The sequence below is a fragment of the Aptenodytes patagonicus genome, chromosome 3, assembly GCF_965638725.1.
Source record: "Aptenodytes patagonicus chromosome 3, bAptPat1.pri.cur, whole genome shotgun sequence".
NCBI classification, from domain to species: domain Eukaryota; kingdom Metazoa; phylum Chordata; class Aves; order Sphenisciformes; family Spheniscidae; genus Aptenodytes; species Aptenodytes patagonicus.
Genome location: NC_134951.1, coordinates 67,305,870 through 67,319,268, shown reverse-complemented (window position 1 = coordinate 67,319,268; position 13,399 = coordinate 67,305,870). Strand labels below are relative to the sequence as shown.

General features: G+C 38.7%; 1 protein-coding gene across 5 annotated transcripts in view; it reads left to right on the top strand.

Moving 5' to 3' along the window:
- The window catches only part of MAP7 (microtubule associated protein 7), a 123,525-nt gene that overhangs the window by 76,815 nt on the left and 33,311 nt on the right, over window positions 1-13,399 (top strand). For all 5 annotated transcript variants that reach the window (XM_076333680.1, XM_076333681.1, XM_076333679.1 and 2 more), the window contains exons 4-5: window positions 10,131-10,294; window positions 11,132-11,243. In XM_076333680.1, coding sequence (XP_076189795.1) covers window positions 10,131-10,294; window positions 11,132-11,243 — 276 coding nt within the window. The remainder of the gene's footprint in view (window positions 1-10,130; window positions 10,295-11,131; window positions 11,244-13,399) is intronic.

The following is a 13,399-nucleotide window of genomic DNA, read 5'->3' as shown; positions in this document are numbered from 1 at the left end:
CAGTATTCTGATGCTACAGGAGGGTTGATTTGAGACCTCTTTTTTTTTTTCCCACCTTTTGTTTACTCTCAAGCTTTAATTTTTTTCAAGTTCCGCTGTGCTCTGATAGATGTGGCTTTCACTACAGTGTAGTGGGTCAGTATGTGCTCTGCACTCTTGAGGATTTGCTTGCACCTGGCAGTGGTATCTGGGCAGTCTTATTTTACTTACACTTGGGTGTCTACCTCCTCTCTTCTTAATGAGAGTTTAGGGAGTAGAAAAGATGAGTGTTGTCATTTTTGTTGTCTGGATACATACAGCATATGTGTGGTGGGACTGTCGGTATCTGCTGTTTCTTAAGCATCATGTTATGCTACCTAATTGAAGAGAATAAAAAGGCTTCTACAAAAATGCCCCTTTCACCTTAGTATATTCATGTCTAGTTTTGGAACTTTCTTTAAAAAAGTAGAAGGCACACAGGGACATGTATGCTATTTCAGCTAATCACCTCATCAAGAAGGAAGGATTTTTTAGTTCCTTCACTGTAGGAAAGGTATTGCTTTTGAAATGCCATCCCAACACTTTTGAAAGATGAATTATTTGGCTTTTTTCTGTGCAACTCATGTTTTCCATGACTAAAGTTGTATCGATTTTTGGATTTTTAGCTTTATTGTCTTTAGACTTGCCTTTTCACATGAGCAGAAATAAATTGCTTCACAGCCGTGCTTCAAGTTTTTTATTCCCCTGACCATTTAGTAATGTGTGTATTATTTGTTGATATGTGCATTCAGATCTTTAAAGGATTATTAGGCTAATCTTTACTTGAGTCTATAAATAATGCTTCCAATGTGTCACTTGCTCTCTAGTAATCATGTTTTCATTTTGTGCTGTTTCTGCTCGCGCTCTTTACCACAGTGCCTATGCATGAAGTTAACATCCGTCCTTTAAAATACGAAAATCAGATCTGTCTGTGTGAGACCAACCCTCTTGAGTCGTGCGAGACAGGAATCCCTAGAGAGGCGGTGGTAGGTGAGGGTGATAGCTGTCAAATTGGGGCTGTTCTTAGAGGACAAAGTGAAGGGAGCTGTCACACTTCTGGCTCTAGCTCGGCACTATGGTTCCTTCTTCACATGCGCCAGGCTGACTGGCGGTGTTTGGCACTGGAGGCTGTGTGAGACACGCAAGTCAGAACTGAGTTGTTTGTGAAGGCAAACATGGTAAATGGCCTGGTCAAACTGGAAAAGTTTAATAAAAGCTACTGCTTTTTCAGTAGGGGTGCTTCGCCCTTAACTCTGCCATATTGGTTGTGTCTGTACTGGCAAATTAAACAGCGCTGAAGAGCATTCCCTGGTGCTGAAACTCAATTGTTCTTGCTATTAAACTGTTATGATGGATCCTGGCAGGGTTTTGGCTCCGGGCAACTAGCTGTCTCCTCACTGATTCCCAATCAAGGTTTGGGAATTGGCAGGGGAGGCCCCTGGGCTTTTCCTCATGTGTTGATTGAGTACTGTTACCATTTTGGAGGGTAGAAGTTTAGTAGTACAGGTGAAAGTTGTTCCATGCCAGTTGGTCTCTGGGCACGTTCCATTTATTAGCATAGACCTGGTTCTCTGTAACTGGAAAGAAAAATCAAAATGTGTTTTTCAACAGGGAAAGTTACTGGGATTTTAAAATGGGTTTCATTCTGATAGCCTTAGATAGTGGTCTAGCAAAGAAGAAGAGTTGGGGATTTCTTGTTTTTACTTGCAGTATCTCAGTCCCTGATTCTTGAGAAAACTATTTTAAGTCTTACATTTGTGCATGTTTTATCTACACCAATCCTGTTTGAAGACTGACTTTATCACAATTATGATCCTGACAAGGACACATGGCTCATTTAGTTTCTGGCATTGGGAACAAAAGGCAGTAATCCTGCTGTCTGATTTAACTCTTCATTTGAGGAAAAGTGTTATTAATCTTAGTTTTTAGAATATGTCTGAATTTCAGGTCGGCTAAATCCATTAAATTCTTAATACTTACAATGCATAAGCATTAAAATAATATTTTAAAGATCACATTATGATATGTATTCCTCTCCCATCTGAAAGTGATCATTGATATATCACATTAATAAAAATTACAATTTTTTTCTGTCAGTGAATTCCTTCTGGCTTATTCTGTTCTCTGGCAGTTGGGGACAGAACTTTATCCAACATTTCCACAGTCAGAAGCCCCACAGAAACTAGGAATCAGTGACACTAGCATATGAATCATTTTGGGATGTCCTCAGAGGACTTCAGTGTCAGAAGGGTTTATAAGACAAGAAAACAATTTTTAAGGAAGATTAGTTTAAAAAATTCTGTGCTGAATGTCCGTCAGAGCATGGTTACTGGGGAAATGTTGGCTTAGAGAATCTAACATTAACTTCAGCTTTAATTACAGCTCTGAAGTTCACCTTTTAATTCATTCAGTCAGCCGTTTCTGTGGCCTGATGGAACGTCCCCATTTTTAGGTACGGTTAGAGCATCACTGATCCATTTTTCTGCTAATGCAGCAAGGAAGTGATCACAGTCTCAGTGCAGAGCTGGCAGTGAGGAAAGGTGAAACAGTGGTCAGAGGAGAAAGCTATTGCTGAGGTCAGTGCTGTAAAGTCAGAAAAGATAAAGAATGGAAAGATTGACAAAGACTATAAGAACTTTACTCAGGTAAGCTGTCCATCCAAGGTGGATGCAAAAGGCAGACTGAGAAAGGGCAGTGCTACACTGATCTACCTTTATATAGGCAGTAAACCAGAAGAAAAAGGACTGAAGTGAAGGGACAGCAAAAGAGGAGCTGGGGGGACCTCCTCTTGCTTCACATGGATAAACAGAAAATAGAGGCTTTGACACTTAATGCGTGCTCCCCCTTCCCTCACAGCCTAAAACCGCTGCAAAGAATGGCCCTCTGTCTGTGTGCATGATTGGAGAAAGAAACTATAAAGTGATTTCCACAAAAGAAACGTGCATGGATTGCAGTTAACATCTCCCACATTAAATTAGTTAATTCTGGTGTAAAATTGATTGGTTTCAAGTCTTACGTGTCTCTTAATATTGGAGTGTTTCTTTCTTGATTGACCTTGTTTTCTTTTGCTCTGTTATTCACTCAGAGGTGCTAGAAATATAGCCTTAAGTATGTTGCTTTGTAATCTAATCCAGTGTTGCCAGTTTGCAAACAAGCAGAAGGTATTAACAGCGTGTCCAGGGCTGAATTTCTAAATCTTGTTTTTATGCTCTAATTTTGTGTCCTTGTAGCACATGACTGTGTTCAAATTTATAGATTGTACAAGTAATGAGGTAGAACAAGGATCAGGATGTGACTTTTCTTTGTATTTTCCAGGTTTAATGTAAATGTTCCTATGCCATTTAAGCTTCCAGCATACAGATACTATCTGAATGACGACCAAGCTTTCTTTGAATGATTCCTGCGTGTTGTCAGACAGTGTATGTTATTATGAGGAAGAGAAGTATCACAAAGTTGTTAAAGCTTAGACCCAAGAACCTTTTCGTTGGACTGTACCCGTACTGGAGTCCAGCATTGGCTCAGCACCGGGCATAGCTCTTATGATGGCTCTTCCAGAAGCTATGCTAAAAGTGGGTCTTTTTCCCCTTCCACATCCTGCAAATCGGCTGCTCTTCCAAGCTGATCGGACCTTTTAGAGGTATCTTCCGTTTCCTGTAGGCTCATCTGCTGATCCCTTCTATCAGCAAGACATTTGATGCATGCGTCTCTATGAAACATGGCTTGCTGTGCTTCTAGAAGCACACCTATGTATTCAGAATAGGGCTTAATATCCCTAATTTTTCCCCTAGGCTAGGCTTTTTTAACCCTTGAGTAAACTTCAATTTTTACCCTAGACTACAATTTGTTAATTTCTGTCTGGGGTAGCAGGAAAAAAATTTCTACAAATTCACAAATAGGGATGTGAGAATGAAATAAAGAGATGTTATTTTAAACTTTTTATTTTTCCTGAAGATATCATCATATATCCAAGGATGCTAACTTATGTCACTGTGTATACCTACCTTGTAGATGGCAAAAGCTGAGCCCTTAAGTTCATGCAACAATGTCAGTAATGCATACAGGAAGCAGTGAAAACAAAGGAGATATTCTCCTTTCATTCTCTAATAAGAGAAAATGTAGGCATTAATATTTTTAAAAAAATTAAAATTTAAAAGCAGGAAAGATTATTTCCCTATATGTGGAAAAAGTTAAATTCATGAAAATAGGTGTTACACTTCTTATCAGAAAATAGAGGTATCATAAATCATGCTTTTATGTACTAGTTAAAATACTTGGTCCAAGCATAAAATTAGTAGCTTCATGTTAACAGATGGGTGTATATTTTTCTGCTACCTTTTGCCTGTAACTTAAAGGTGATGGAAAGACACAGTTTTTATATTTGTTTGAAATCAGATCTATTTCTTTTGTTACAATTTATTCCAGCCTAACACTTCCATTTGCCTTGGCAATCCATCACTAATGTGTGTTTCTGTTATTAAGCTGTCTTTCCTTATCAAAAAGTATGATTTTATCATCCCTTCTCTGAGGAGCAGAAAGTTGAAGATTATTGTTCTATCCAGAGGTTTAGCATTCTGATTGTGTTCCCAGCAGTGAGAGTGTATGTGAAAGTTAACTCTTTTACATACCAAAACATAAAAATGTTTTCAGCCTTTCTCTTCCTGAATTTAGTCTTGAAAGTTCAAATGTACTATTTTCATTACTTTTTCTAAACAGTATGGCAGGCTGTGAAGCCTATGGAAATCACCACAAATAATCCCCCAAGAAGGTCTAACCGTTTACATTAATGACAGAAAGAACAAACAGCCTCCATGTCTTTTACAGGCAAATTAATATTCCAGTGACATCAGTTAAGAAAGTTTTTGTTTTTTTTTTTAATTATTCTTTGCTTTTCTTAATTTCTCATATCTTTCACGAAGAGAAGAGCCTTTTCATGCTGGGTTGCTATTGCAAGCAGATTCCAGGCACAAAAGAGCCCAGATCTCAGGATCTCTGGAAGTCTTTTTGGCTCACAGCAGTGGCTTGTCCTGATACGATCATTAGGGTATGTATGTAAGTGATGATTGAGTAAAAGCCAACATGTTGCAGCTGGATGGACTTTCATGACACGTGCTACTAAGCTCCTTAGGTGCCCTTAGCTTTTTCAAAGAGAATGGATGTTTCAAAACTTCTGCAAAATTATTTGATTGAATTCCAGTTTTGAACAACTACATTGTTTGGGTTACTTAGTGTGTTCAGGGTCTGTGTAACAGGGTGTGTGCACTCTTTTTTTTTTTTTTTTTAATTCATTTGTATAGCACCATGGTGACAGGATGCTGTAAGAGTCTAACTAGAGCATTTGCTATGTGAAGATGCGTCTAACTTAGATTGCAAACATATGATGTTGCATAAGGGAATAATCTAGTTCCACTCTTGAATGGATAGCTAGGGAAGCTAAAGCTTATAACAAAGATCAAATTATGCAAATTTTGCATGCAATAAATGAAATAGACTACATATTTCCTTTTAAGAAGAGGATAGGGAATGATTCTCTCTTTTTTTTTCTCTCCTTCCCCAAGATCTATTGCTGTGACATTTATAGATAGACAAATTTGTGTGTGTTAGAATAAAATAAGTCCATAAAATAATATACCTTTTTAAAGTGTTACAAGCTCTGTGTCTATATGTATCTGTGCAATGCTGTCTTCAGAACTGAAACAAACCCTCTAAACATTTCTGTATCAGAAATGAAATGTAACAGTAGACTCAAATAAGAAAAAATTCTGAAGATGAAAACTAGTGGGAGAAGCCTCACAGGAAGTAATTATACAGAAAGAACAGAAGGAGAGAGTAGTACCATATTCTTCGAGAATGGCGTTTAAGTTATTTAACGTTACTGCAGTCTAGCACTAATGAACAATTATTTGAGGAAAAAGAAGACAAAAATCTAGTGTTGAAATGGGAAAAATGATTAAAAGCATTGTGTTCTTCACAGTGTATTATTAGTTAAGTTCTGTTAAAATTTGGTTTTGTGAAGTAAAATCTTTTACCTGTTCAGGCCCATAAACTCGAGCTCTGAGTGTCTCTTTCCTTCCTTTTGTGTCCTCGTGAGTAATAGGCGTTTCCCAGCCTCGCTGTGCCTTTTGTGAAACTTCTGTCCTCTCGCAGTTGTCCAGTATATAGTAATTGGTTCTGTTGATGGAGGAGAAAGGATATGTTTTCCCCCAAAATTAATTCAAAGCTAGGAGTATCACTTTTCAGGGAAACAGGAATGTGATGTTGCTCAAAACAGAACAGCAGAGGTCTTTGAAGATGAGACAAAGCCTTTTGAATTTAGTGTGTGGAATTAGGCAACAACTGAGAGCTTGGGGCAGAGGCTTTCATAAATCTGTGAAATAGAGAGAAGCATATTCTGTAATCTTCCTTTTAGGTGTAGATTGTGTTTGAATTAGTCTGGTGTCAACAAGGTAAAATCAGCTTCTCTGCATGTATTGCATTGACCTGCTGTCAAATTCAGCAAACTATTACTATTGAGCCCTGTCTCACTTCAGGAGAGCTCGGGCAGTCTGTGCTGCGCTGCCCAGCAGTCCCATTTCTGCCCCGAGGCTTCCTCTGGTTTCAGAACCCCCTAAACCCACTCGGCAGCATGTCTGTTTACCCATCTGCCCAGACTGACCAATCTCCACCAGGACCAGCTGCAGCTAAGAGTGTTGGATGAAAAAAAGCATGGAAGCAACTTGATTTTAACCAGATTGTTTCCTTGATCCATCTGATCTCAGTTCTGTGAGCAACGTTGTCAGCATGGGGAGGAGGAGTACAAACTCAGGGCCTAGAGGAGGACAAATGCTGCTCCTCTTGGTGTCAGCCAGCACTTTGGTTAAAATGGTTATGAAACCTCACCAAAATGGGTAAAAGTTAATACAATTTTAAAATGTGTGTGTTTTGAATAGGGATATCTGAAGCAGTCCTATCCTGTAATAATGTGTTAACTTTCTCTGAAATTTTCATCGAAGATTCAGGAGAAAGGAGTTAACATGAAATGTTTGCAGTGCAGAATTCAAAGATTAATGATACTATTTATTCTTTTTTCCCTTTAAGTGTAAGCACTTTAGAAATGTCTTTTGCCAGTTTTTAGATGGTATTAAAGATAATTTTTTTTTTTTTAAAAAGTAGTTGGTTGAAATTAACTGGGTTGCTGCTTTTAGAGAATATTATCCTCATTTGCTGAAGAAAACAAGATAAATGCACGTGGAATAAGAGGAAAGAACAGTACAGTTCACTGGTGTGGCTGCCTATTCTTGGGCTGACCCTATTCTGCAATCCAACTGTGCAGAAGCTAATAGGAAGAGCAAGCTTTTGCAAAAATCAGTACCTTTCTGGTGACAGGCTGACAGTGGTTCTGCCCAAGGCATTGGTTAGCAAAGTTGGACTGTTAAGCAGAAGGCAAAGACAAAAAGAGGGGATGGTACATCAGAGGTGACATGTCTTACACTTCAGTTGTTCAGGATGTAACCCAAATTGTTGGAAAAGGTGGGCGCAGTCTGAGCCCTTTGTTTAGTCTTCTCCAGACCTGGGCAGTAGAAAGACAGCATCGTGAGAGGTCATGTGGAGTACTGCGTCCAGCTCTGGAGCCCTCAGCATAAGAAAGACATGGACCTGTTGGAGCGGGTCCAGAGGAGGGCCACGAAAATGGTCAGGGGATGGAACACCTCTCCTATGAGGAAAGGCTGAGAGGGTTGGGGTTGTTCAGCCTAGAGAAGAGAAGGCTTTGGGGAGACTTATTTGCAGCCTCTCAGTACTTAAAGGGGGCTTATAAAAAAGATGGCGGCAAACTTTTTAGCAGGGCCTGTTGCGACAGGACAAGGGGGAATGGCTTTAAACTAAAGGGGGGAAGATTTAGACTAGGTAGAAGGAAGACATTTTTTACGCTGAGGGTGGTGAAGCACTGGCACAGGTTGCCCACCAGAGAGGTGGCGGATGCCCCATCCCTGGAAATATTCAAGGTCAGGTTGGACGGGACCCTGAGCAACCTGATCTAGTTGAAGATGTCCCTGCCCACGGCAGGGGGGTTGGACTAGGTGACCTTTAAAGGTCCCTTCCAACCCAAACTATTCTATGTAGTCCCAGGAGAAGGGTAGACCAGAGTGAGAGCCATCTCTCCATCCATCCGTTCTCTTGGTGAGCTATTGGCTCCCAAGAAGAGGCAGCAGATGCATGTTTCTGGTTTACAAATTAGTCTTGCATTTGGAACACTAATTTTGGCTCTGTTTTGTTATCTTGTAAGGCTTTAATATAGATGAAGGAGCCTTTGCAGATTTCAGTTGGCCTGGAAGCTGCTTTTTCTGTCTTATTCTGCTATTTTCTGCCTTAGTCTGCAGTTCACGTTTCTCCTTCAAGTCACTTAACTAAATTAGCATAGAAAAGTGTTTCTGTAAATCTTCCGGTGGCTCTTGCATTAGTATTTCACATTCATAGATGTCACTTTTCACACCTATTGTTAGTAATTATCTAAGCAACTGTACTATTCCTTGTTGTTGCAATTATTCTAGCTATGATTGTTAAATTTCCTGCAAACATCTTGCTGAACTTTCACCCATTTTGCCAAGAGGGTGTCTTATGGTTGCTTGCAGCTGCTGAACAAACACCTTTCCTGCTAGTTTGTATACCACAGCAAAGCTAAACGTGCTGTCTGCTTTTCTCAGCAAAGTATTTGACATCTGAAATGGTAGAGAGCTGTTTTCTTAAGGGAGATACTCTACCCATGAACTGGTCTACTCAGGGTAGAGATTTTTCGTGAGGCTGCGTATGCAAGTACGTAAGGCTTCCAGTGCAATCTAAGTTCTTTATTAGGTGAGGTGGGATTTGTTTGAGTAGGCAGGAAAGTGCAGAAGAGCAGTTTGGTGAAGATGAGTCCTAGCGGTTATAAGAAGTGATTGCAATGTCTGCTCTGAACACCTAGAAGCATTTGGGGTTTTTGGTTTTGGTATGTAGTTGTGTCAATACAAATATCTCTGCTAATTGAAGGCTGGAGCTGCTGTTCTAGAGTATGTGATTATAACAACGAGCTCTTTTTTTTTTTTTTCCTTTTTTCCCCAGATTGAATTTAAAAAAATACTGTCTCAGACTTAGGTAGAGAACTTCCTTACATTGCTGGCCTTGGAAATTGAAAGCATTTTTGACACTTTTTGCTGTCCTGGTTCCCTGTTGCTGCTGTGTTACTAATGAGCTCCTTCTGTGTATGGTTTTCTAATGAGGTTCTCGGAGATGTTTGTCTTTCATGTGCATCTCTTCCTGCACTCCCATCTGTCAGTTCGTGAAGATCCAGAGGTATCAAATGTCCAGGATTTTTAGAAAATAAGTAACAGGTTTTTTTAGAACGCGAAATTTTCTGGAACCTGAAGCTTTCAAGACAGTAATGGGGAGAGGTCCAGAGTATTATATGTAAATGTCTTCATGTGGATTACAGTTTGAGCCTGTGTTCCAGGTAGTACATTCATGAAAATTCAGACCCTGATGGAGAGCAGAATTTGTTTCGTGTAGTACTTCTTGATTTGTCTTGATTAGCACTTCTGAAACATGTTGTTCAGAGCTCTGCAGCAGTGGAGTTATATGACAGGTTAAAGTTCACCTTTAGACTGACTTCTTTGGTGGGTAACTTGTTTCCTTCTGGTCAGCTGTTGGTATGGCTAACAGTCCAGGTGCTAGAATTGTCAACCCAGCCAATTCTATTGTAAGAGATCTGTAGTGATCAGTAAAGGTATACAGTGGTGATAGTTTTATCTTTTTACAGTAAAAGATTACAGAGAATTACCATGGTTTGTACAACAATACTTATCTGATTTAAGTATTTAGGTATTTTAAACTAAGAAAAAATCTTTTCTTCCACATAGTTAAATTATTTGAGCATATAGTTTCTATTTCTGGTGGTAATTCATAGTAAGTAAATTGAGATTAAATGAAATGAATGTGTGACCAGGGTACAGGATATTTTAATATATGAGGAGAGATTAGGATATTATGTATGTCTTAAGAAAATTAATTCAAAAGTTTTTCCATTTAGCTTGGTTATTCAAATTGTATTAAAGACTTCATCACATATAGCATGTTAATACTTTTATTTCTGATTTTTCTCACAGCTGCAAGAGAATCCATCTGGTTAGAAAGAGAAGAGAGAGCCCGGCAACATTATGAAAAACACCTAGAGGAACGCAGAAAGAAGCTAGAAGAGCAGAGATTAAAGGAAGAGAGAAGGCGAGCTGCTGTAGAGGAAAAGCGAAGGCAGAGAATAGAAGAAGATAAGGTAAGAATAAATGTCATGAAAACACTTTTTTCAGCTTGCTTTTACCATAAGATACGGTACTATCAAACTCTTTCTTTAAGAGCTGATGGAAAGAGTGCAACATAAGCCATGGTCAGTATGAGAGAGCATGCGAAAGAGGATTTTTAAGCCTTACTTGCACAGGTACTGTTTTTTAAAGTGCCCTTTATAAATCAAATGCAGTTAAGTTGAGCATGTCTGGGTTACAGTGTATGGCACTACACACTCATGCAGAAAAATACAAATTGGGTCGACTTTGTATGGTTATCTGTTAATTCTTAGCCATTCAGTATAAGGGTAGCTAAATATTCATTGCCCTAACAAAATCTTTAATAAAATGACTGTGTAATGAAATATGCTCTTGCCTGATTTGTCTCAGTTAAGCTAGGAACTATGTGCAGTGTGATCCTACGTAAGTCAGCTCATCCTTGCGTGTGTTTTTGTTTCCTCTCTCTCCCACTGTTTAGTATTTAGTAGGTGGGAGATACAAGGTGGGAAGTAGCCCTTGGGTGTGTTTGTGTAGTGGCTTCTGAAATAGGGCCACTGTTTTTTCTCTGCAGTTCTGCAGGTCTCAAACAGATCTTAGCTCTTCAAAATTACAGTTAATATTTTAACTTATATATGGCTTAGTTACTGCTTAATCCTGTTCTAGAGTTAGGATGGTTCATCTGAGTATGTGTCTTACTAGGCAGCACATAAGCTTGAACGCAACTCCTAGATGCCTGCTAGGTTTGTCCGTGTGGAGGGTAGCAGGGTTTGATGAGAAGGTTGAGTTAAAAACCCAATAGTATGCAAATGTATTATCCTGTTGTACTTAAGGAACGACATGAAGCTGTTGTACGTCGCACAATTGAAAGAAGCCAGAAGCCAAAACAAAAGCAAAACAGGTGGTCCTGGGGAGGAGCACTACATAACCGCATTAATAACACAGGTAAAAGAGGGAGGCTTGGTTTGCTAGCCAGTTTCCCTGCCCTGCCAGTTAACTGGAATTTACTTTGCTTCTGTTAAAAGGAAGGATGGCTCAGTGTATGCTGGTTTAAATTCTTTGCTCTTGATCTTGTTATTGCTAGCAATGGCATGTTTCTGACATTCTTGTGTCGCAAAAAGATAACAAGGAGAAATCTGAATGAAAGTTTAAAACTTGTTTCAGGAGTTGACTAATTCTGTAACTCTATCTTGCTACAGCTTCTTGCTTCTGCTGCTTTGCTGTTGTTTGTGTGTGTATGTGTGGGTGTGCTTGTGCTGTGTCAATCTTGTGGTATGAGCTACTGTGTGCAAACGCTAAATATCATGGCTCAAAAAATAGGTCTGGTGGAAATGACCAAATACTGAGATTAAAACAGGCACAAGGAAGAGAAATTGTTCTTTGTAATAAGCTGTCTGTACCTTCTACAGATATTTTGGGAGCTAGAAGTCCTTTTTTTCCCCTAGAAAAACTTAAAGATGGGAAAATTAAGTTTAAGTGAATTTTAGCTATATGCTTTTTTCCCAGTTATCTTCTCTGTCTTAATCTGCCAATCATTAAAGTGTATATGCCCTGTTAAATATGACCCGAACCAAAAAAAGAGAACTTGTCCTTTATTTCTTTCACCAGAAAGTGCTGCTTAGAATTCTTCTCTTCCTGCTCTAATGTGTACATTTCAATGTGTCCAACCTTTCATCAAGGAGGAAAAAAAGTTGAGAAAAGAATGCTCTGAAATCTGTCATATACAAGTTCAATAAACAGTTATTTTTTTCATAAAAGGTTACTTTTTTGCTTAATTCTGTATAACTTATTTGATTTTTATTTTCTTTACTGTGAAAAATCATTGTCTTGCATTCTGTCCCTAGGTTATTTTTTTGAATCATCATTCACCTTTCTCGATTTAGCAGGCCTGGAGCACCACTTCAGATCTCTGGGTGGTGCTAGAAAACCTGGTACATAATTGCTGTGGTTTGTTGATTCCTTTACCCATAGCTAGTTCTCAGGAAATGAGATCATCGGTAACTAAACCACCCTCATGTAGTTGCAATGCATGCTTAACATCATGCTGATAGATTAGAACTGTTGTTAGTACCAGATTTTTTCATTATTATTTATTTTTACTGTGGAGAGTTACTACTGGCTGACTCTAAAGATTTGGCACAGTTCACTGAAATGAAGCATAATATTCTGCCTACTGGAATTCAAGGAGACCCCATTTGAATATTTTGTTTTTTTCTAAAACCTTTTTGGCATACTATACATACGCAGGATTTACATTTATTTTGCACATGAACACAGACATATAACCAGCTGCATTGGCTGGTATGTTGCTCATGGATATTTTAATTCTTTTTTTAGAACAAAAGCCAGCAGTCTTCTAGGCAATAGGCATTTGGCCTATTGTACATTTATAGGATTCATATTGCCAGCACTCACAAATCCTCATGCTGAATTTCACTCATTTAAATAATGTTCATAGGCACAAGAGAAATGTTGGCATGCCAAACACAAGAGGTGATTTTTCATGTTGTCATTTGTCATCTTCGGAAAGCTGTTTTATGCAGTACATCCTTTATGCCAAATGTAGAAACTCTTTTGCTGTACTGATATAGTATACGTTTTCTTAGCTATAGATTAGATATAAGAGATCAAAATCCCCATCCCATTCCCACAAATATTGTTCTGACAAAGATCTGTGACACGTGAAGCCTGAGTATCCTGTCTCCAGTACTGACTCGCACATAGCACTCTTCAGTATACACCATAGATCAATGTGGGATAATCTTGCCAGCCTGTAGAGGTCTTGTTCTTAGCTATAACATTTAAATTTCTCCTTTTAAAACCCATTTCTGAGTTTGGTCCCCCTTCCAGTAGCCAGTTTGCTGATTTTATACCCTCACTGAGTCATTCTAACATTAGACAAAGTGAGCAAATAGTCACATGGGTTAGGGGAGAATCTTTCTTTGCCCCGATCAGTTATAGTGAATCCTATATAGTTCATAGGTCTGGGGAGAGTAATGGTATTTTTCATGCACTGTATTTCTATGAAAATTTTTTGTACACAGTGAATATACTTTAATCCACTAGGTCAGAACAGGTAAATACAATGTTGATGTCATAAA